At 35.1% G+C, this 24,342-nt stretch overlaps 2 protein-coding genes across 2 annotated transcripts; both read right to left on the reverse strand.

Annotated features, from left to right (window-relative positions):
• Nucleotides 1-822: 822 nt before the first annotated feature.
• Nucleotides 823-1,989, reverse strand: LOC115955921 (tetraspanin-5-like). Its single transcript, XM_031074330.1, has 3 exons — nt 1,781-1,989; nt 1,559-1,586; nt 823-1,139 (listed from the first exon to the last, which is right to left on the reverse strand). The coding sequence occupies exons 1-3, from the start codon at nt 1,912-1,914 to the stop codon at nt 870-872; spliced, it is 432 nt and encodes a 143-aa protein (XP_030930190.1). The 5' UTR covers nt 1,915-1,989; the 3' UTR covers nt 823-869.
• Nucleotides 1,990-11,663: 9,674 nt separating this feature from the next.
• LOC115955922 (MLO-like protein 6) lies at nt 11,664-18,160 on the reverse strand. Its single transcript, XM_031074331.1, has 15 exons — nt 17,866-18,160; nt 17,424-17,481; nt 17,064-17,302; nt 16,530-16,646; nt 16,188-16,248; nt 15,126-15,214; nt 14,588-14,662; nt 14,326-14,420; nt 14,178-14,227; nt 13,678-13,718; nt 13,409-13,582; nt 13,258-13,293; nt 12,720-12,787; nt 12,513-12,573; nt 11,664-12,306 (listed from the first exon to the last, which is right to left on the reverse strand). The coding sequence occupies exons 1-15, from the start codon at nt 17,986-17,988 to the stop codon at nt 11,866-11,868; spliced, it is 1,728 nt and encodes a 575-aa protein (XP_030930191.1). The 5' UTR covers nt 17,989-18,160; the 3' UTR covers nt 11,664-11,865.
• Nucleotides 18,161-24,342: the final 6,182 nt, after the last annotated feature.

Consider the following 24,342-nt stretch of genomic DNA (forward strand, 5'->3'; position numbering starts at 1 on the left):
CTTCTCTCTCCTCTCTCTCTCTCTATCTCAGCCTCTCACAATCCGCCAAGCAGCTCGCCTCTCCTCTGGCGCCAACGCCGCTCGCCTCCGCCGATGCCACTCCAAGCAACTTGCATCCGCCGGAATCTGCCCGATCTCACTAAGATCCGATTCACCTCCTCCACTCGCCAGCAGCTCACCTCATCCACTCGCCAAGCAGCTCGCCTCTCCTCCGGCGCCAACGCCGCTCGACTCTGCCGATGCTGCTCGCCAAGCAACTTGCTTCACCTCCACCGATGTTGCCAAAATCTGCCCGATCTCACTAAGATCCGATTTCCCTTATTTGTTTGGATTGTTTATGGTTGATTTTGGGGATTGGATCTGGTTTGAGAAATTGGATTGGAGGATAACAATGATTTGGGATAGGTTTTGAGGTTTGTGAATGTGGTGGGTTTTTATGGATTTTTTTTTCCTGGTTGGGTTTTTTTTTTTTTTTTTTTTTTTTTTTTTTTTTTTTTTTTTTTTTTTTTTTTTTCTAGTGGCATTGGTGAATGTGGTGGGTTGTGAATGTGGTGGCGTTGGTGAATGTGGTGGGTTTTTTTTTTTCTGGTGGCGCTGGTGGATGAGTTTATGTCGGTGGTGGCTGCCGGTGTTGTTGCGGCAGTGGTGGTGGTGGTGGTGGTTGTGCCGTTGTTGCTGGTGTTGTTGCTGTTGATAATGGGAGGATTTAATATATTATTTTAATGTGTTATAAATATTATTTTAATATATAGAATTGTAGTATAGAACATCTGATAAATGGTATGTTATAAAATGATGTGTTAAAATGATAAAGTAGGATTTTGGAGTGTCAAAATGACATTTTTTATGAGAGACCTGATGGGAATGCTCTAAAGGTATTCAGTTTCAGCTCGTTTTGTGTTTCGGAAAGCACAGCAGCCAATTGAATAAATCCCAATAAGGAACACAAGCATGACAATGTTAAGAACAGAGAGCTTGTGCCAGTCCTTTCTCACATTCTCAATCACCCCGGCCTTGCAAGAATCACACTCGTAGCATAACAAGTCGGGCGCATTGTTCCAATGGTAGCAATCCGGGTCTTGGGCTACCGCTGTTGCCATGTTGTAATCGCATGAAGTTGGTGGATTACAGCAACCAGACTGCATAGAAATTTATTATGATTAATTAGCATAAACTTATTAATTTTGGCCCCACCCTAAAATTGAAATAAACATAGAAGGTTTATACTTTATACATATTTTATTACTTGTACTAAGAAGGTTTAAATCTTTTCCTTTGTTCATTAAAAAAAAAATCTTTATCCATTTCCGATTCAACCTTCCATAAGATTTTAATCAGCATAAACAAATTTTCATAAAATAAAATAAAAAATGGCATAAACAAAATTTTCATTTAAAAAAAAAATCATCATCCAAGAGAATTCAAAAACTGAAAGCAATTCCCTAATCAATTTCACTACTTCATTAGCCTATGAAAGACAAAGATTGATCAAACAAAATATGCAGTTTTAAGAAAATCAGCACGAATCGATAGGAAAGATGTCGAAGCAAAAACATACCATGAGAGACATCAATTCCTTTTGAAGCCTGCCAAAAAAAAAAACTAATTAAATAAATCTGTGTAAAACCTAAAGAATTTGAAGTCTAAATTTCTTTTTTCTTTCCTTCTTCAAATTTTCTCGTCAACCAAACACAAGGAAAAAAAAAAATTTTTCTTTCTTTCTTTCTTGTTACTGTTTTCTCGGGAAACAAACAGAAATTTGAGGAAAAAGAGAATAGACCTCTGAGAAACAGAAGATGTGTCGACGGGAATAGGCGAATTGGCGGCCTGTTTCGGTGGAGCCGCCACTGCATGGCGATGATGCGGCTGCGGGATCGACGCGTTGTCCGCCGTCGGATTGGGCCGGACCTCCATGACTCTACGATCAAGATCGAGATAGTGAGACAATGAGAGAGAGAGAGAGAGAGCCTATCAGAAATGAAAAAAAAAAAAAAAAAACTATTCAACGGTTGTGATTTAATCGATCAATCAATCAATGAAGTTGGTAGTCTGATGAGTAGCGATGAATGATGAATAGTAGGAAATGAAATCAATTTTGAAATGTTTGTTTGGGAAATTGGCAGTTTGGCACTGCCACTTTGGCTTAGCTTTGGTTTTTTTAGTGTTTGTGAATGGTAGTTTAATCTGTTACGAATATTCTTCCTTTTATTTTTTAAATTATATATATATATATATATATATATTATTTTGGATATGTATAGTAAGGTTGTCGTCAAATAATAAAAAAGATATTTGAGGTTCGATTTTTGCTTACACCAAAAATGAATTAGTATCTTAATTGGATGATAAAGAGCAATTATCATGAACAAACATCATAAGTTAAAACTCTCTAAAATAATGTAGCCAGAAAATTTGTTGTGTACGTAAATTGCTAATCCTACCTGTTTATGAAATAAAAATATGCTTAAAGATTAATACTTTTTTCAATATAAAGATTAATATAATCAGGAATAGTTAAGGGTGGCAAAGTAAGCTCAAACTCATTTGCCCACCCAAACCCACCTAATTATTAGTTGGGTTAAATGGGCATCAACCCAATTAGACTCAGTGATTATTGAGTTTTAACTAAAAACCCATTTAACCCGAAAATAATATACCCAAATTCAACTCAGCCTTTCCCATAAAAAAAAATAAAAAAAAGCCTTCAGACATTTCAGTGTTTGGGTTTTCATTTTCCTTCATTTTCTCGGCCTCCAAACACCTCTCTCTCTCTCTCTCTCTCTCTCTCTCTCTCTCTCTCTCTCTCTCTCTCTCTCTCTCTCTCTCTCTCTCTCTAGAACTCATGGAATCCATTGGAGTACTCATGCTCAAGTTTTTTGTTGAGTTTAAGGAGTTGATGATGGCGGATCCTCCTATGGCAATGACACTTACATAACGCTGACACTTACCCCTAGATTCGGCTCTTGACAAAACCGCAGCGCAGTGCACATTTGCTCTTCACAAATTGCAAAACCCATTCAAACCAAAACCCTCTCTTTCTCTCTCTGCTCCTACATCCATGTCGTCCTCTGAACCCCAGCTACCAAAACCACAACCAGAACAAGAAAAAGAAGAAGAAGATGAATCCTCCAAACCTCAAATCAAGAAAGCCGCCAAGAAAGAAGCCGCGAAGCTTGAGAAGCTAAAGCGCCGCCAGGAAGCCGTCATGGCCTCCAGCATTCAGTCGCTTTCGATGGAGGATCCGCTCACCGACAATTACGGTGACATTCCAATTTTGGACCTCCAGTCAAAGGTCGCTCCCGGTACCAGGGTCTGGACTGAGATCAGCAAGCTAGCTAAGTCGTTGAAGGGAAGACCGCGTTCATGGTTTTGAGAGAGAGAGGATTTACCGTGTAGTGCTTGAAATGACATTTCTTTGTATTTGTTGCACTGTTTGGTTGCCAAGAAAGTGAGAGAAAATAGAAAAAAAAAAAATTTTTATTTGGATTTTTAATATAATTGCTAATGTGGATGTGCTTATGTGGAATTTTTAATCCCAGGAATGGAGACTGGAGAGAGTGGAAAAGGGAATTCAAGAAAGTGTTGAGGTTTTCACTTTAATGACATTTTGGTAATTTTGATAATTGGGTAATTGGGTGAGTTGGGATTTACCCATAATAATTGGGTTGAGTTGAATTTGGGTTAGAAGCAATTAGTTAAATGAGTTTTAATGGGTAAATGGGTTTTATATACCCAACCCAATTATGCCCACCCCAACCCACCCATTTGACACCCCTAGGAATAGTATTGACATATAAACAATTAAAAAAAGAAAAAGGAATAGTAATGGAATGATTGATGACTCAACAGCTTAATAAAAAATTGTATAAAATTTAGAGTTAGCTTCTTTAAAGCTAACTTTCCTGAGGAGGGTTTTGAAGATCATTAAATTAATGATATTGATTTAGGGTCCGTTTGGATACAGCTGAAAACTGAAAACTGAAACTGAAAACTGAAAAACACTGTAGCGAAATAATTTTTAAATGTGTGAATAGTATCGTGGGACCCATTTTTTAATGAAAAAGTTGCTGAAAAGTGAAATTTGTGGGTCTGAACAGTACACGATGTGCTGTGATTGGTCCAAAAATTTTGAAAAGTCAAAGTAAAACGCGTGAAAAAAAAAAAAAAAAAAAAAAAAAAGCAAAATGGAAAAACGCAAACGCAGGATTGGACAGAAAACGCCCAATCCAAACGCACTCTTAAACTATAATATGTTTGGAAGGGAAACTTGTAAAGACGTTTATGCTTTATTTATTTTTTTAATTTAATCTGAGAATTACGTTTGTGCTAAATTCTGTATTAATGTCATTGTTTGATTGTTGGCGTAAATGCACTTTTAATCCCTATATTTTTACTTTTTTTCATTTTAGTCCCTACATTTTATTTTTACCACTTTTAGTTCCTAAACCAATTAACATGGGACATTTAAGTCCTTGAAGCACCATTCCATCACCAAACTAACAGAGAAAGCTGATGTGGCTGACGGATCAATAAAATAATGATTTTTTTTATACATGGATCAAGCAATTTGGCATGAAGCTCGTCGGGCTTATGCATGTCCCTTGAAATTCCTCCTGTGACGGCGGTGAGTGGATGAGTCTAGCCGAAGTGGTAAACTGAGAGTTTTGGTCATTTGGTTCCAAGCAACCAATGAGGGTGCCATGTGGGTGAATGGTTGAACTCTATTTTGGAATATATGAAATAGGGGATGAGGTTAATTCGGTTTGAGAGGTAAAAGATGGCAAAGGACATGTACATGCATGGGTTGTACAATATGTCTTAGCAAAAAAAGCAAAGTAAACGAGTTCATCCCATTAGGATTCCTTGAAATTATAAAGTCCACAACGGGACGAGTACATTATTAAGTCCACAAGTGGACAAGTTATTGCAAAATCTACAATGTGGACAAATTAAAATTATGAAGTCCACACAAGTGGACGAGTACATTATTAAGTCCACAAGTGGACAAGTTATTGCAAAATCTACAATGTGGACAAATTAAAATTATGAAGTCCACACAAGTGGACGAGTTCATTATTAAGTCCGCAAACAGACAAGTTTATTACAAAGTCCAAAAAAGTGGACAAATTGAGATTATAAGTCTATAAGTGGATGAGTTCATTGTTAAGTCTACAAATAGACAAGTTCATTACCAAAAGTCCACAGGTGGACCAGTTTATTATCAAAGTCCACAAAGTGGACGAATTAAAGTTACGAAGTCCATAAGTGGACGAGTTCGTTGTTAAGTCCACAAGTGGATGAGTTCATTACCAAAGTCCATAGGTGAACCAGTTTATTATCAAAGTCCGCAAAGTGGACGAATTAAAATTACGAAGTCCATTAGTGGACGAGTTCATTGTTAAGTCCAATAGTAAACGAGTTCATTCCATTGGGATACTGTAACATTATTAAGTCCACAGGAGGACGGGTTTATTATAGAGTCCACAAGTGGACGAGCTCAACCCTGAAAGTATTAAGTACATAAATAGATGGGTTCATTATTAAGTCCAAAAGATGACGAATTCACCAAATTAAGATGCCTTAAAATTGTTAAGTCCACAAGTGGAAGGGTTAGTTATAGTCCACCAGTGGACAAGTTCATCCTTGTAAGAAGACAAGGGAACGAGTTTATTATTTGATCCTCAAACCGAATGGATTCACTATTATGCCTAAAAAAGGACGAGTCCACCAAAGTAGACGGATTCACACATGATACCACCGGACATACGCATATCAACTAATGAAGCACACATGCTAAAAGCGACAGGTATAAAATAAGAAATATAGAAATAACGTAGAATTTTTACAAACAAGGCCCAAAAAAATAAAGGAGAAAAATGGAAATTAACCCTGATTTTCAATCATTATAATTAATAGGGTACGTTTTCAAACTATATTTTTTACTAGCATCTCGAGTCTAAGAGACTCGATTTAGGGCCTATAAATCAAGTCTTTGGACTCGATTTTCATAGGTTGTTCACATCTAATGTGGCGTTTCTTCCACATGGCGGACACATGAAAATCGAGTTTCTAAGACTCGATTTATAAACCAAACAAATTATAAGTCTCAAGTCTTAAGTCTTCCCAGAAATACCCAAAAAAAAATTTAAGAAATCTCAGAGAGCTCACTTCACCTCGTCGGAAAAAAAATTTAAGAAATCCCAGAGAGATTCAGGGCTAAAACAACACAACCCAACCACCACCGGACTACCACAACCCAACCACCATCACATTCAATCCCACCCAATCAACCCACAAAATAAAACCCAGAAAACCAGAAAAATGAAACCTAGAAAAATAAAACCCAGAAACCAGAAAATTAAAACCCTAAAAACGCAGAAAAATGAAACCCAGAAAACCATAAAAATAAAACCCAGAAATCTAGAAAAATAAAACCCAGAAAACCAATCAATCCCACCGTTGATGGTGACGACAAAGTGGCAATGCACGTGGAGGAGAGGCTGTTGATTTCTGGGTTTCGTTTGTGTAATCTAAAGCCCGATGAGGTGGCGGCAAGGTGGAGGAGAAGCCGGTCTGACCCACGACCCGCGACCCACGGCGATCTGACCCACGACCCGTGACCCACAGAAATCTGACCCGACCCATGGCTAGCCACGAGCACCGACGGCCACCCACGCTGGTCTGAAGCCACCCACCCATGGTCCAATGCTGATCTGAAGCCACCCACTCCAATCTGTTTTTGGGTTTTTTTTTTTTCTCTCTCTTTCTTCTCTGATGAGAAGGTGTAAACTGTAAAGGGTGTGCCATTATATTTGTTTTGTAAAGGGTTTATAAATCGAGTCTCTAAGACTCGATTTCCATGTGTGTGTCACGTGGAAAAAACGCCACATCAAACATGATCAAACCATGGAAACTGAGTTTATGAGACTCGATTTATAGGCCCTAAATCGAGTCTTTTAGACTCGAGATGCTAGTAAAAGATATAGTTTAAAAACGTGGCCTACTAATTATAATGTTTGAAAATCAGGGTTAATTTTCCATTTTGGCCAAAAATAAAAAGGCACTTAACATTGTCTGGGAAATGGAAGAAATACATTACAAAATTGTCAATGAAAATAAAAAACAACTACACTAAGGGGTCCTAGGCGTCCGGAGCTAGAGGGTTCCCGTCGTCTTTAGGAAGGTCTTGGACGTCCTGAGTTGGGGGGTTTTCAGCGACTTGAGCTGCAGTAGATGAGATCACTGGAGTGACGGGCTTCTCCACGGCAGGCTGAACAAGAACGACACCATTATTTTTTGGATCCCACTCTGGCTGGGTGGAGTCGTCGGTCTCCTTAAAAATGGAGTCGCCAGCTGGAGTCGACGGCATGAGGTCGTCCATGGAGATCATGGATAAATCCAAATGGGGGTAGACGGACTTAACCTGCTTCAGTCAGTCCTCAAACCCATCCCTATAGTAGATGGCGCAAGAGTCAATGAAAGGCTGTGAAGCCTTAAACTCTGTCACGACGTATGCCCTAGCTGTCTCCACCTGCCCGAGGAGAGCCATCAGTTCCTTTTCCAAGGACACCTTCACCTCTTGCTCCTTCTGTCGTTAACGGGTCTCTTCCTTCAGCTTCTCATTTAACTCTGTCACCTCCTTGTTGAAAGTACGAAGGGCGTCCTTGTATTGATCCTGTTCATTGCTCAATGTCTTGTTGCTCTTCCTGAGACAACTGATCACCCCCTTCTTAGTAACGCACCTATCTTGGAGCGCCTTTATGCGCACCAATGCCTGAAAATAGAACCAACCGTCAACTGACAAATAAACAATAAAGAAAAATTGATTAGGTAAAAAATTTACCCTTGAGAGATCAAAAAGACCCGACGCTCCCAGGTCCTCTGTTTCCTGCTCAGCACAAGGATCCACGTCCGTCTCCTTAATGATTGATTCAACCATCTTGACGACATATCCTTTGTGCGTAAGAAGGCGACGGGTTCCCTGGGTTCGGGGCCCGACGACGTCATCAAGCCTTTGCCAGTTCCATGGCTCGACTTGGGAGGCGACGACTTCTTCGACTGCTTCTCCCCAAGGGTGACTGATGGCTTCTTAGAAGGATAGTCATCCTTCCCCTCAGTCTTTCTTTTAGGCACCCCTTTCCCGACGACCTTGGGGGCTGACGAGGACACCCCTTCTTTCCCCTTCTCCTTCTACTCCTCCTCCTTCTTACACGCCGCAGCCAACATTCTTACCAAAGCTCTCTTCTTGGCTACATCCATTTCTGTTAAGGACAAAGGACGGGAAGTTAAAAACAAGGACGACAAAGAGGAAACATAAAAGAAATAAGGAAAGGAAAACTTACGACAACAGGAGTATTCGTTGTTCAACCTACGTGCTATAGGCGTTGGCTCTGGACCACTACAATAAGCGTGCAAAGTGTCGAGGGTAATTAAGTCTCGGCACTTCCGCTTGTCCAAAGGGATCTCTATGACTTGACGGATGAAAGCTTCTTGCTTGTCTATAATATGTGGACGAACACTAGCTGAAAATGAGAAAAGTAGACGACATTAAAAATTTGAAACAAATATATAAAGAAAGGGAAGATGTAGACGGTACTAAACTTAAATCCTTGCCGATGCCCCAAGTGTTGTCAAAGCCATGAGGCATCATCACCCACTCTTCTTGACAGCACACCTAGTCCGTCCCTTGGTCAAAAAAAAAATCTGCCCTTCCAATTCCTATTGGAGTCAGGCATGTTTGACACCAGCTTAAGCTCTTTCTTCCTAACCGCGAAGTGATATATCCCCTAGAACAAGACAATGTGTTGAGGTCTATAGCACCAGAAGAACTTGTCAAGAGTTAGCTGACAGTTTCCGCCCCTAAGATGACCCCACAAGATCTCAGCTCCAATGAATATCCTCCAGGTGTTGGGAGCAATTTAGCTGATGGACAATCCTAAAAAATTGGCCAACTGAAGATGTAGGGCCATCAGCGGCAACCTCAACCCTGTTGCGAACATGGCATCGTACATGCCGATGTCCGTGGTCTTCCCGAAGTAGCACTTCTCAAACTTCCCAGAGAGTCGGATTGGGATATGGTCAAGAATTTGGAAACAGTCCCTTAAATTCTTAAAGACTTTGGCTGACATCATTGGCTTAAAATCATTAATTGTCCACATTTTGGGGAGGATAAATGGACAAGTATGGCCATCCCCGAGACTTCCTAAACTTCCTCCTTCAGAGGTTCTCCCATCAACTTCACCCTCGTCCCCATCATCCTCTCCTTCCTCTCCTCCCTCATCACCTTTGTCCTCACCCTCTACCTCTTCTTCCTCTCCATCATAACTTTCCACTTCCTCATCAAGAGAACGGGCGGACGTTTCCCTCTCTAACGACCAAGAAAATCCCTCCTCAGGCTCATGACCTGACTGGAAGACCTTGTCATAGCCCACTCCCTCACGGACTGACGACTACTCACTCGTCGCTTCTTTAGACATTTATTCACCTACAAGCGACAGAGGTATTCTAAGAACCTAAGTTAACAGCCTTTCTAAAAGAATCAACTACCAACTAGGAAAAACGAAAATAAAAGACAGAATGAAATAAAAGACAGAATGAAATAAAAGTACTTACTTAGTAGACGGTTCCTTAAAAAGTGACGACCTCAGTAAGGTGATGGCAGCGAAGGCAACAAGATCAGCAAGTTGGTGGAAGCAAGGAAGACAAAGTAACGAGCTCTCTCTCTTAAGATCAACAAGGATGAAATAAGAGAAATGAGAGGAGGAGGTGAGATATATATAGAGCAAAAAACGCACGAAAGACGAAATGACGCCCTTGTTCAAAAATGAGGGCAACTATCTTGTGCCACATGTCCAAGCATTTAATAAAGGTTGCTCGAGGGATCATCCATAAATACCCCTTCCCTTTCTCCTGGAAAAAAATATATATATATAATAAAAAATAAATAAATAAATAAAAACTACAAATCAAACTCCATAACCTGTCAACTAAAACCAATGGGGCCATGGAGTGGGGGGCAGCTAATGAGGGTAGTTTTGAAAAAGATACTAGTCTTGTTCACATAAGGCGAAACCGTCGGGTTTAGAGAACCGGTCAGCTTTACTGCAAAAGATGACGACTCTACCCTAAGCCAAAAGCTTTCAGTTGGACGACCAAACCGATAAAAAGCTAACGGAGGGAAGCTGACAAGGGTGAAGGAGCTTTTGACGGATCCAACAGGGCTTTTTGCTTGGACTCCATGAACAAGTATATAAGGAAACATATTGTGCCCCACGATTAACCCTAATTGAGGGGATTCCTACAAGGAAAGGATCTCGCAAGATACGTGCATTAATGAAGATCTTCCCTACAAGGAAAAACCCTCTATGCCAAGAAACGAATCTCAACCCTACCTACTATAAAAACCCCAGAACCCTCACAAACGAAGGTACGCATAATTTCTCCAAGTTTTGGCACTCTAGAGTTGTGAAAATTCTCTAACTTGACCTTCGGAGGGTATTTGGCCGGTACCACACCGGTACTCTCTTAAGATCTTCTTTTTCTGTGTTGCGCAGGTGTTGTCTTAAGCACATGAGGACTATGTGACTTACTGACGATTTTTGGCATCGTCACTAATCCAAATTCATATGATTATATTTTGTTGGATGCCCAGTTGCCAACAAGATATGATGCTTTATTTGCTGGTTACCTTTTAAAGATTGCTGGACTAGTCAGAATAAACTATTGAAATGGGGTTACTAAGGTGACTATTTGTGTGCTTTTTTTGTAGGGATTGTATAAAATACAAGGATCACTTGTTCTTTGAATGCCCATTGAACAAGAGAATTATGGCTCCAGGTTGAAAGTTTACGCCTAACTCGGTTAATTAAGAAGGCAGACCAGGCCTGAACTCCTTCAATGGAGTGTTAAGGACTTGAAAGGAAAGGGAATCTAAAATCTGTAATCTGCAAAAGTTGCTTAGGCTGCTGCAATATATGATATTTGGCTCTAAAGAAATGCAACTATGTAAGAATATTCAATGGAATCATCAAGACTGAGGAAATCATTATTTATGCTATTAAATGGGATGTGAAGGCTAGGATTGGTTAATTCAGGAACTTTAAATACTCCTTTACAGATCAAGATTCTTTGTAACTTGTGGGGCATTCCTTGTTCAGTGTTCAAAGCGTAGGTGGAACAGGTTTAGTTAGATGCTGGTCTTGGTTTTAGCCTTTCTGTTGGCTTGTATTTTTGCTAGTATGTAGCTGTGCTCCTGCAGTTTTTGCAGCTATTCCTATTTACTGCTTGTAGTATAGATTGTTAAGGTTAATGAAGTTTCTGCTCATTCATCAAAAAAAGAAAATTATTGCAGGCCAAAACACACAGATATGTATTATTGGGCAGGCAAAAAAAGAACTTGTGTTGAACTGCCCTGCTAGTTACATGGATCTTGGCAATGGCAGATTATTCAAAGAGGCGTGATATGGAGGCTACAATACTTATTTCATTGCTGTTCATGTACAACTAATAAAGGATCACCATCAAACTAATATGTACTCACACATTTGCACACTCACACTAAAAATTTTCTGTTGTATCTTGAGAAAAGAATATATATATATATATATATATATAATTTATGGCAAATAAACAAAAAAATTCTTCCCTCTTTTTTTCTTTTTTTCTTTTTTCGCTTGTAAAAAGAAAAGTATTATTCACGATGCCTCAAGCCCTCGAAAAAAAAAAAAAAAAAAAAACTGCCAATCCTAATTACAAATGCTTGAATCATCCTTGCCACTACTGGTGCACAAGTGCCAACAATCTGTCATGTACAAAAAATGCACAAGTATGTAACAGTCTCCTATGATCCAATCTCCATTGGCTTATTCATTTGCTAAAGGAGAAATCCGATGAACCAATGTTGATTTCATGTTGATTACGAATGGGTCCTGGAGCTGGAGGCAATTGCATTGAGCTAGGATCTTGAATTGCTGGCCTCTCTTGCAGCTCGGAATGCCTACTAAAGTGATCCTCATTGGGTCCACTTTTGTTACTTGGGGATGGCACTTCTTCTATGTCCGAATAATCATTTTCGACATTAAACCTTGTTGGAGATGCATGCGTGCTATCAAGGCTGCTATGGTGATAGTTGTGCAAGAGGTGTACCGGGGACATGCCATGTGTTGGAGTTGCTGGCCTACTTGTAAAGGGTGTAGTACTCTCAGAATGATTGCTATGCTTAGTGTTCTTTTTGGCTGTGCGGTGCCAATTTTTCAATGCTGTTGCCACTTTATCATTAAAAATGGTGGGTTTCATGGTAGATCCCATCTGTAAAATCAGTCCAAAAAAAAAATACAATTAGTTATAAATTGATGGTAATTATCACCAATTCACAAAAATGGTTCTCTTTTACTATGGTATTATAGTTTAAACTAAATTTATTCTTAGTTCTGTACCTTTTTCTAGCTACAAGACCTATAGGTGTAATAGTACTATATCAAGAAGTTAGAAAAAGATATGCTATCATTTCTCACCTGAGTCACCAAAGCATAGAGAGGCAAAGTCACATAACTGCATAGAAATTGTATGACGACCCTGAAGAAAATGCCAGTGTTGTTAAGATTAGCAATTCTTAAATTTAATGATAATCAATAATCACTAGTCCTTAATCATCTATGTAAATCTGAACAAAGACACCAACATACAGAATTCTATATATGGGTATTTGTGATGAAACTCACCCCATTGAGATTCTAATGACAATATCTGCAGTGCGCCTATGGAAGCAATTCCTTAAGCCAAACTCATACTGAAAGAGATGAAAACATATAATAGGAAAGTTAGAGAATGCTCTCAGCATATGGTTCTCTTGTAGCAAAATTCTATATCCTAAAAATGGTTTAAAAGAACTGAATCATGTTGCTCCACGTTAGACAAGAAACAAAGTGACATATTAATTAAGAATTAAAGATGTTAAACACAGCAGGTATGATCAAGTTGCCTTGTTAATTTTTATTTGTATAGTTCGCTCGTGACTCAAAGAGCATAATTTCAGATAGAATAGAATAAGGATCCCTAAGGCTATGATTGTTGTTATTGTTACAGTTAGCCAGCAATTCATCAAAAAAAAAAAAAAAAGTTTATTAATATTGTCATCATATAAGCACCAGACATATGATTTTGAGCAATGAAAATGTCACAAAAGACTTCTATAGTAGTGCAGACATCATTAAGTACTTCGTAAATGATAAAATAGTTGAGCAGAAATGAAATTCTTACCGTACTCCAAGCAAAGAAGGCCAATTGAAATGCATTCTGCCATTAAAAGTCATCACATAGAGAGGCCAAAAGCAAAAGAGGTTAATGTTAGAATCCTTATATATAGATTAACATACTAGTAATTTTCTTGATGTAAGTAAGTGAGAGATACCTGAAAAAGAACCAAGTGAATGAGAAAGAGAATGAACTTGGGGCGACCAAACCAGAAGAGGTCATCACCTGGCTGCACCACAGGTGCACCCCTAACCACAGCACCTCTATCTTGAATGCTTAGCCCCATTTTTGTAATTATCACTAGTAGCTTTGTCCCCACCAAGAGTATTACCTATAAAATTCACACACAAAAAAACACATTATCTTCCGTTTATTATGCAAAAACCCAAAATTAGAATAAGTTCAAGTTTTTTTCTGGTTGCTTACAATTAATGGGAGAAATGGTAGCCATAAATAAGAATTCAATCCTGTCAAAAAATAGAAAGAAAGATTTATTAGTCAGTAATCACTAAGACAATCCATACCAAATTTGGTCTCAGAAATGAGAATTGACACAAAATAATGGGCCCTTGCTGTATTCTAGAAAAAAACAAATCATACACTGTGCTTCAAGTTCAAATTTGACTAGGCCCATTTGTTTTTTTTTTTTTATTTGGACTAGGCCCATATTCTAAATTGAGAATTCTGCCCAAATTTGTCGGTAGTTTTTTTTTTTTTTCAAAAAATATTAAGTATTTTAACACACACACAAGGGGAGAGGGGAGAATATTTTAAAGAAACTAACAGTGGTGTATATCTAAAAGAGTCTAACTCTTGGATATATAACACAAATTTTAAACCTCTATAACTTACACTTATTTTCCAATGTGAGAATTCTGCCCAAATTTGTCAATAGTTTAATGTCCAGAAAGTAGTGTTTAGCTTACCATATGTGTTGGACAGTAGGAATAACACAGCAAAGAACCATACGATTGGACTGCACATGAGAATTAAGGTTAGGAATTAGGATTATTCTAAGATAATTGAAAATCAATCAAAGAAAGAATTCAAATTCTAAAATGTTGGAGCACCAACCTGATCCCCACCACAACTACGAAATCCTCTTCAAGTGATCTGCTAATATATTTTTGGAAATCGAATTTTGTTTCACTTTCAGGTGCCAAATGTGCCTGAAAATCATATCATGTAACATTGGAGCTCCAGTTATAAACATGAATTTATATATATTCCTTTCTTAAGAAATGGCGTATACATCCGAAACAATATAAAATTTTTCTTTTCTTAGCAAAGTGTATAAAAGCTTGAATATTTTGTTACTCCATATAAAAAAACTTACCATGATAAATCCATGTCTCAGTGTAAGGTAATCAACCTTGGTAACTGAGGTAAAGAATTGTCGGAAGAAACACACCTAATGAAAGGAGGAGAAAGAGCAACTTTAAAATTTGCACCACAGTTAAGTCTTTTATGCCTTTAATTTTCCAAGCAAAAAAAAAACAAAAAAAACAAAAAAACAAAACAAAACAAAAACAAAAAACAAAAAACAAAATTTCAATATATAGAAAAGCAATTGGAAAGTCCTAATCGTACTTAAAACCATGCACTTTCTGAAATTATTTTTTTATTAATTGCATTCTCATCAGGCTTTTTCTTTACCCAAAATATTTTTCAAAAAACTCCCTAAAAATATATAAATATATTTTTCAAAAAATATCTGACCGCCTCCCAGGTTCCATACAAATATATCATGCACATGCAGAGTAATTAGTTTAAATAATAAATCAATAAAAATATTTTTAATTCCTTAATAAATTCACATAAATCGGGTAAAAATCTTATAATTAATTTCAATTGGAAACTTAATTCCTACTTACAATCCAAAGTAAAATTGGTGACTTGCTCCAAAAGTTCAAATGTCTTCGCCCAAATGTTGTATCTCTTGCAAACCTAAACCTCTCTGGATCTGCACATAAATCATTGTATATATGTCACACCCATCAAGTGCATACAAATTTTTTTTTTTTTTTTTAACATTACTATTTACTATCAAAATAAAAAAAAAAAATTTGGCATCAGCAAACCTCAACTTGACATTGCACGTGGAATATAATAAATGCACTAATTAACAGATCGAAGCTTAACTAGCCACCCAATCAGCAAAAATTGGTAAAATAAATAAAACATTAATGTTGCTATCATAGATAAAAACAGCATGAGTTATGTTAGACATATTAATTTTCATAATTTTTTTCTTGATGGTTAAAGTGGTAAATTGTAATGAGAGTAACATCTCTTTTATATCTCTTTTATATGAATCTATTAGTTATACCATTTTTATTATTATAAGTATCAATCATAAGTTTATAACAAATTACCTTATCAATTAAAAAAAAATTATGAAAATTATTGTGCAACTATTATCTTTTTGACAAGTAAATATAATATAATCCGATGTTTTATTTTATATTAAAAAACAAGGATGCGATGACTTCGTGAGCCACTTTTGTCAATTATTTTTTGGTGTTTGACGAATTGAGAGAGAGAGAGAGAACTCTGACCAAGTCCATAAACAGACAAATTAGCTTCTTCTTTTTTTCTTTTTTTTCTGTTTATAAGAACAAATTAGCTAATTTAACTTACTTGAAATGGGAACAATTTTTAAACGACAACGTGCCTGCATTTTTGACTTCAACGTTAGGTAAACTCGGTCACGGATATCTTTTATTTGTCTACGAACTAATTGTTTGTTTTTAGTTTTTATAAGCTTCTTCTCAAAAAAAAAAAAAAAAAAGGTTTTTATAAGCTAAGGCATCGCAGTGGTGTATAGTAGCCTTGAAACTACTACGTGTATTCCCACATAAAATAATGAGAAACAAAACTCGATTGGTTAGCTATATTGACCCGTCTGAAAGTAGTACTTGAGAGTTGAGACTAACCGTTATAGTATTGGTATTCAAGTGTCTTTGATTCGTCCTCCCAAACCTTCCATTTTATCATCTGCAATCCATTCCAAACAAGAATTTAATTAGTAATCATTCAAATTTCAAAGTCAGAGGAGGTATATATTTTGTACACATGTTGTAGGGTTCACTAATAATTATCTTATGCTGACATATACAGAATATATATATATATATAAAATAAAAAACACATTTATGAGAGAGATTATTATGTACAAGATATTTTCTGGGCTGACATTCTGTCAGATATAGTGCATAAGATAATTGAGAGAGAGAGAGAGAGAGAGGTGTTGCAATTGTGTATGGTAAATTAAGTACCTTAGTTCTACCCAAAGCCAAGGTGATGATGCAGTAGAGCACATGAACAACAGCTAACAGAAAAATGAATACATGAAGCTCGTGAATCCCATATGCAGATACCAAGGCCACTTTACCCTGTCAAAATGTCAATTGTCAAACATAAAAACTTTACAGAAAATAGAAATACAACCAATTTTATTATACAAATTTTACAGATTGATGTGTTATAAATTACAAATTATAGTTCAAACTTCAAACATAATTTATTTATTTATTATGTTGTTAAACAGGCACAAATTACATTGATTACCATTTGCCATTTTAGTTTTCAAAGCTGAAATCAAGCTTCTACAGCCAATTCATAATTTATTTGTTCCATTCCAAGTTTCCAACGACCTCTACCCCCAATAATAAAAGACTATTCATTGGTGGTACCACAATATTAAATTCATTTACATTAAGTAGCTATAGTAGCTATACCAGAACACCAATATATTTGGAAACATAAAATAAAAAGAGAGACAAAAGAAATCATTCATGAGCTAGCTTTACCTTTGTTGTGCATTTGTCAATTACTTTTGCAGCTAACATTCTTCGCGAACCGAAGTCAGAATCCAAAATTTGGAGTAATTTCCGTCCTTCATTCTGGGATTCTGTGTATGCGCTACTACTCTTGTCACCCTTTTTACAAGGGTGCCAAGTGGCTCCAACACTCTTGGGTATGCATATATTAGTAATGGGTGTTTGAAGCATTATTAGGAGCAAGGATATGAATCCCATTATCATAAGCTCTGGAGAAAAAAATAGGGTTAGGCTTTGGATAAACTTACCTTTTTTTTAAAGACATGTTTGAGATTAGATAAACTGAGTATTAATTGTAATAATATATAAATGATTATGGTTTGTCAGTACCTCCTTTGATCTTTTCAAGGGCTTCATAGAGAGCTCTTTTGTGTTTGTTTTTTAGCCACTACAAGGAAATGAAAGAATCTCAGTCCTCATCAAGAAGAAAATTCAAACAATATAGGAACAACAAAAATAGTAGGTTGGACATCACAAACAACTTCTTTGTTTCTCTAAGTATTAGAGAGCAAAATTCAAGAAGATTTGACACAAGAAATGATTGTTATGTATATAGGTCTGACCCCAAACTTTAATTTTGAAGTTCATTGAATGAATAACGTGAAGTATAAATAGATAGATCTCTATTTAAGCCAACCGATCGACTGGCAAACTTAGAGATTAATGTCTAGAAATCATGAATAGCTATATATCTACCCCCTTAAAAACTATACTATATAAGATAACTATTAAAACTTTTTGGTGGGACACTAAGATAAATAGGTAACCTTACCTTTGCAATGATATGAATAATATGTTCAACGAAGATAGAAATAAGAACCAACACGAAGCACACCACCGCAACAGCCCATGTTGGCGTTTCCTCTAGTGTACGTTCATACTCTCCTACGGCCATCACAGTGTCCTTGCCCTCGATCGAAGCAAAACTCTTAAGAAAGTTTAGAATTATAAAAAATAAAAATGGAAGAGATTGCTGCAGGGATGAAGATATGGATACCTCTTTACAAGTTGTCCACCACAAAGATTTAATGATTGCAGCTATCACGCATGTTATATTAAAGCTGGATGTATATGAATGTAGAGAGAGTGTTTGTTGTTTTATAGTGAAGAAAGTCTAAGGTGACAGAATAGACCGAGAAAGTAAGACAAGGACTAGAAGACTTTAACATTTTCAAAGATCAGACGTTTGGGGAGAGAGAACCACTGGAATCAAAAAGTTTATCTATTCACTGAAGAAATAAAAGAAACTTTTCTCCCATATTAATTGTTTGGAGAGAGAGAGAGAGAGAGAGAGAGAGAGAGAGAGAGAGAGAGAGAGAGAGAGAGAGTGTGCTAGAAAATACCACTAAATTAACTTTCTTTTATTTTACTTCAAGTGTGGGGTTTATATTATTGGATAAGACTTAGGTACAGTATTTAGGTACTGTTCTTTAGGTTTCCTTTTTAAGATTTTGCCATGTGGATTTTTCTCCACGAGATTGAAGTATATTTTTTAGTTAAGTAGCCGCATGACTAAATCTTAAGGTAAGAATTTAAGAAACAGTACTTAAGGTACTGTATCTAAGAGATGATGTATTAAAACATTTACTTTTAATGCTCTCCTTATTTGTGATTCATATTTTACTCAATAAGTGTGATTCAAAAGTTGTGACCAACTTTGAATTTTAAGAACCCCCAAAAATTGGTTGAGTGGTTTCAAAATTTTAAAGTCTCGTGATCTTGTTTCTCGTGAGATTGGAAAGGTTCTATGTTCGAAACTTCTAGCCAATAACTTTAGACAATTTTTGAGGGAATCTAAATAATTTGGTACTTGAAGAATGTTGTTGATATATAGGTAAGTTGAACCAATTTAAAATCTTATTCATGCTCTTTGTTTCCTCTTTTCTCATTCTCAATCCCTCAGTAACTTATTACACTCTCTAACGCGGGAGTAAAAGTAGGAGAACTAAAAAAATGTAAGTTGACAAATAATCTTATTTGATTGATTTACCCCTATTTTAATAATTTAATTGATTTTTAAAGAGTAACAATAATTTATTATAACACTTTTCCCCTCTCGTTTTTCTTGTGTTCCAAACCAAGAAAATAAATAAATAAATAAATATTTTTATTTACTGTGGTAGCAAAAACTTTAGAACTTTTTTTTTTTTTTTTTTTTTTGTGGACAAGAAATTTTGTATTCAAGCAAACAAAAGATTGAAACATGCACACAAAACAACAAAGTTTAACGTGAATCAACCAATTCTATGCCTATATACAAGAGCAACACCAACACCATGTACATTGTCTCTTTCTCCTTTTGTCACTACCATAGTGCTGTGAATTGTGATAGAAATTTATTTTATTTTGTATCCTTTTCTTTTTATTTCTACCCTTAAACTTTTTTATTCCACCTTCCAATTAATAAATAAAGTAAAGAATTATGAGTCTCACTCAAACATTGACTAAGGTAAATGGGTAATTCACACCCCCAAAATAAAAGAAGAAAAAATAAATCTGAGTAAGTAGTTTGGATCTAGAAATGATTCTATCTCTATTTGCTTTTAAAATTAACAGACGTACGTGATTTTACAAAGATTTGATTTTGACATATATATATATAATACATCATATATTATATATATTCTATTAGATTTTAATTGTATTTCAATTTTGTCAGATGTGTCACTCTAATTATTCTATTATTTCATGCCAAATGTCTCTATATTTTAAATATCCTCTAATTTCATGTCAAGTGTCCTCCCAATTATATTTTAGCTTTGTATCAATTACTTTTACGTGCAAATTTATATATTAGAAAATAAAATAAAAAAAGATTATGCTAATATATATATATATAATATGTACGTTTGTAAGTTCTAATTAGTTCAACTGACAAAATCTTTTATTGTTGAATAAAAAATTTAGGATTTTTCTCAAAAAACCAATTAGTGTTTTAGTCTGATAATAAAATGCAATAATTATAGAACAGACTCTATAGATTGAAATACTATTGTATTTATCCAAAAAAAAAGTATAGTTATAAGCTAATTGTTATTTAATTAGAATATTGAACATCAATTATGGAGATTCTAGTTAGCTCAGTGGTAAATTGATAATGTTTTTTTCTTTTAGGACTTTATGGTTGTGGTTCTCCTTCTTCTCCCACTATCTAAAAACAATATTATCAGTTATCAATAGTGTGTAACCCTGTGCATATGCATGGGTACAATTAAAAATAATCACAATTGCACGGTTCAAATTACACTTTCTTTTATAGAAAATGTTGAAATTATACATAGTAATAACTTACACATTTTTTAAGCCATAAATTTCTAAAATATGTAATGGTTTCCCATTATTCGTGTGTGTGTGTGTGTGTGTGTGTGTGTGATTTAGAATTTAATTGGATTGACTCTTTAGTTTTTGCACCCAATAATTCACTTGCCACAAAAATTTAAAAAAATTAGATGGACACGCAAAATTGGACTTCAATTGAAATCTAATTAGATTTGAACTCTTCAATTTTTACACTCAATAATTCACTTGCCACAAAAATTTTATTCTAGCGGGGAGGGAAATACAAGGGGGAGGGGGTACCCCTCTCCCCTAAATGATTTATTATTATATAATTATATTATATTATATATACACCTTTGACCTTTAAAATATATATTCAACTTTGTCCAATTCAAAGTTAAAAACAAAATTAAAAACAAAAAAAAAAAAACAAAAAAGAAAGAAAGAAAGGAAGAAGAAGAAGAAGAGAAGATGACTCTAATCGATCCACGTAAAAAATTAAAAAATAAATAAAAATAGATTACTCTTCTTTTTTTTCATAATAAAAATTGGATGACTCTAATGGAAACATTAACAAGTGGCCAAGTCCTTTTCCCTACGTAATATAATAACTATTCGAGCTCCTCAAGGACCACGAGTAGATTTTTAAAATTCCCATTTTTAATACCTTACCCTTGACCGGCCGGCACTGGTTTTGTTATCTCTGAATAGTGCTTTTTCAATTTTCATGGATTAAAAATTGAGCTTGATCATATTCTTTAATGATTAACAATGTCATTATTATTCTTTTGATAGCGATGTTATACTTATCAAGTACTCAGCTAAGAATTTTCTCAAAAAAATAAAAACAAAGTATTCAGCTAAGAACGCACGTCATGTGTCACATGCGGCAAAAACTACTCTACTAATTAAAACTTGCAATATTGTCCAATAAGATCAAACTCTTCCAAATTCAACAGATGATGTTTATATATACTAAACTTGACATGAACAGTTTTATTCCAAAAAAAAAACTTCACATGTATATTTGATATTATCATATCAATTTATAAACCTATCTTTTTTTTTTTTATTGGTGACGAAAATATTTTGTCACTCAGACATTTGGTGATCACAGGGCTTAAGTGACGAATGTGATTTTGTCACCATATGTCTTCGGCAACGAAATAAAGACATATTGTGACGAAAAGTTTGGTCACTATAGCCCGCTTTTGTTGTAGTATGAATATTATTAAGAATATTACAAATCTACTACATAAACTTACAAATATATGAGTCAATTTTTTTTTTTTTTTGAGAAGAATATATGTGTCAATAATTACAACATGAAAAAAAAAATCTCAATTATTTATTTTTAATGGTATTGAAGTGGTACCAATCGCATCTATTGTCATGTCAATATATAAATTTTTGTATTGGTTTCATAGTAATTTTAACATTTTTCAATTTGTTAAAATATTAATTTTTGTTGGCATATTTCGTGTCAAATTTACTTATAATAAAATTCAAATACATTGTATTTTTGCATTTTATGGATTCATTTGTTATTGGATTGAGGGTTCAAGAACTAAAAGTGAAGTTGTTGAGAAACTGTTTTTGCTCAAGTGAAGTTGGGTTTTGATCCCCGCAAGTTTGGCATGTGGTGGTCATTTGAAATTCGATTGAGGAAGATTTCGCAAGAGTTTTATTCGAACGAAATGCTCAAACATGAGGCAAATCAATTAAGCTTTCTTTTGTTGTACCAACTTATACCCAACCTTTATATACATCATCTCTCATGAAATTCAACCCTAATTCCCATCTAAGAGTTGAGAGAAACTTAGCAAAAAATGAGCGCAAAACACTTATTCATTCTCTCTACTCTCTCCCTCTCACCATAGCTAAATCCTTGAGAGGAGATCAATTCATTCACACCCATCACTACCTTTGTATTATGAGGGTTGATTGAAGTTAATTATGGAAAATCATTGGAGCACACCCATATTATGCCATGGTGTCTTGAATCCGCAATTGATCTAGTAGTTAGATTGAAGAAAGGACTCACGAAATCGGTTGCTAGCAGGAGCTCGAAAGGCTTGAGTACATAGACAACATTAGGCTTGAAGGGTTTTTTGTGTATTATGTACTGCAACTATTTATTCTAATTGATCATTTTAACAGTGGTGCAAGGTTTTTATACCCTACTCTTGGGTTTTCCTCTTCGATAACACGTCCATTGTGGTTTTTTTTTTTTTTTTTTAAATGGGCTGCTCTATTTGCACACTCTATATGCTTATGAATTAATGTTTATCATGATGTCGATGCACACTTAAATTGGTTATTCACTTAAATTCAGTGTCAATTGTTAGATTAGTTTAAAAGTAATTAAACCGTAGTTTAATTTGGGGTCTAAATCATTATTTAGAGATAAGTAATTTCTCACAATTTACACTAGCTGTTCAAATTTTTTACTCAATTAAGCTCGGCAAACTAAGATGCCTCAAAAAAAAAAAAAAGAGAGAGAGAGAAAAGTGTTAGAGCAAGGAATCCAACATTCCACCCCGCTGCATTGACCATATTAAAATGTGTATCTTATTTTCGGTCTGCAAAATGATAGGAATGTAACATCCCCACAATTGATATAGTCATCAAAAACTAATCAATGATTACTTCTATAAAAAATTTAAAAAATAAAAATTTAAAATAAATTAAAAGCTAATCAATGATTAAAGATACTAGAGATTCCGAGACTGTTTCAATTTCCAAACTGATGCGTTGGCAACATTATTCACATTCCAAAATTTTGGGATTGCTCAATTTTGCATACAAATTTTTTTTTTTTTCAAAGGTCAAGACTCAAGAGTCTTATTTTTGGTCTGCAAAATGACAAGAATATAATACCCCTAGAATTGGTATAGTCATCACTCATCAAAGACTAATCAATGATTAAAGATACTACAGATTCCGAGACTGTTTCAATTTCCAAACGTTGGCAACATTATTCGCATTCCAAAATTTTGGGATTGCTCAATTTTGCATACATCTTTTTTTTTTTTTTCAAAGGTCAAGACTCAAGAGTCCTATTTTTGGTCTGCAAAATGACAAGAATATAATACCCCTACAATTGGTATAGTCATCATTCATCAAAGACTAATCAATGATTAAAGACACTTGAGAGACAGAGACTGTTTCAATTTCCAAACTAATGCTACAGCAACGTTTCAATTTCCAAACTAATGCTACAGCAACATTATTCACGTTTCAAAATTTTGGGATGTATCAATATAGCATATAAAATGATTTTCTTTTAAAAAAAAAATTAAGAGTTTTGTAGTTAAATTAGTTGGCTTAGTAATTAGTATTTTTGATGAGACACTCATAGTTCAAATCCCTTTCTTCCTTCTATCGAATTTATAAAATATTAAATAAAAAAAAAAAAGGTCAAAAGACTTCATTAATATTACTAAACGACATTTGATGGCCAAGCCAAACGCGCATAGACCTGTTCTTGATATTGAAATGTTGTAGACGAAATGAGAAAGTTTTTTTTTTGGGCAATCTTTTTTTTATTTGATCATGTTATTTTTGGCAATCTTGGTTCAAAGGTGGTTCATTAGTTTTGACTTTGACTTTCAAACCAAAATTGGAAGGGAAAATTAAAGACATCAAATCAAATGTGACTCCATGCTACAGCAATAACAAAACTATGTTATTGACTGATTGTATGCCATTTTTGTAGCCATAAACTGTGGGTTTGGGTTTAAAAGTCTAATTGTAATTTTTTATATAAAGAATCTGTTTTCCGCATATCATGTGTATGTTACATGACAAGGAATACAGATTCTTTTTTCTTTTCTTTCTTCTTTCCATTACTGCTTATGAATGACGCGGATGGGACTTTATTTAGAAATGATGACCTACACTATGGAAAACAACTATTTTCTTCACTGTGGATCACATTAAAATTTAAAATTCTTTCTCCCAAGTAAGC

Source organism: Quercus lobata, chromosome 8 (assembly GCF_001633185.2).
Source record: "Quercus lobata isolate SW786 chromosome 8, ValleyOak3.0 Primary Assembly, whole genome shotgun sequence".
NCBI classification, from domain to species: Eukaryota; Viridiplantae; Streptophyta; class Magnoliopsida; order Fagales; family Fagaceae; genus Quercus; species Quercus lobata.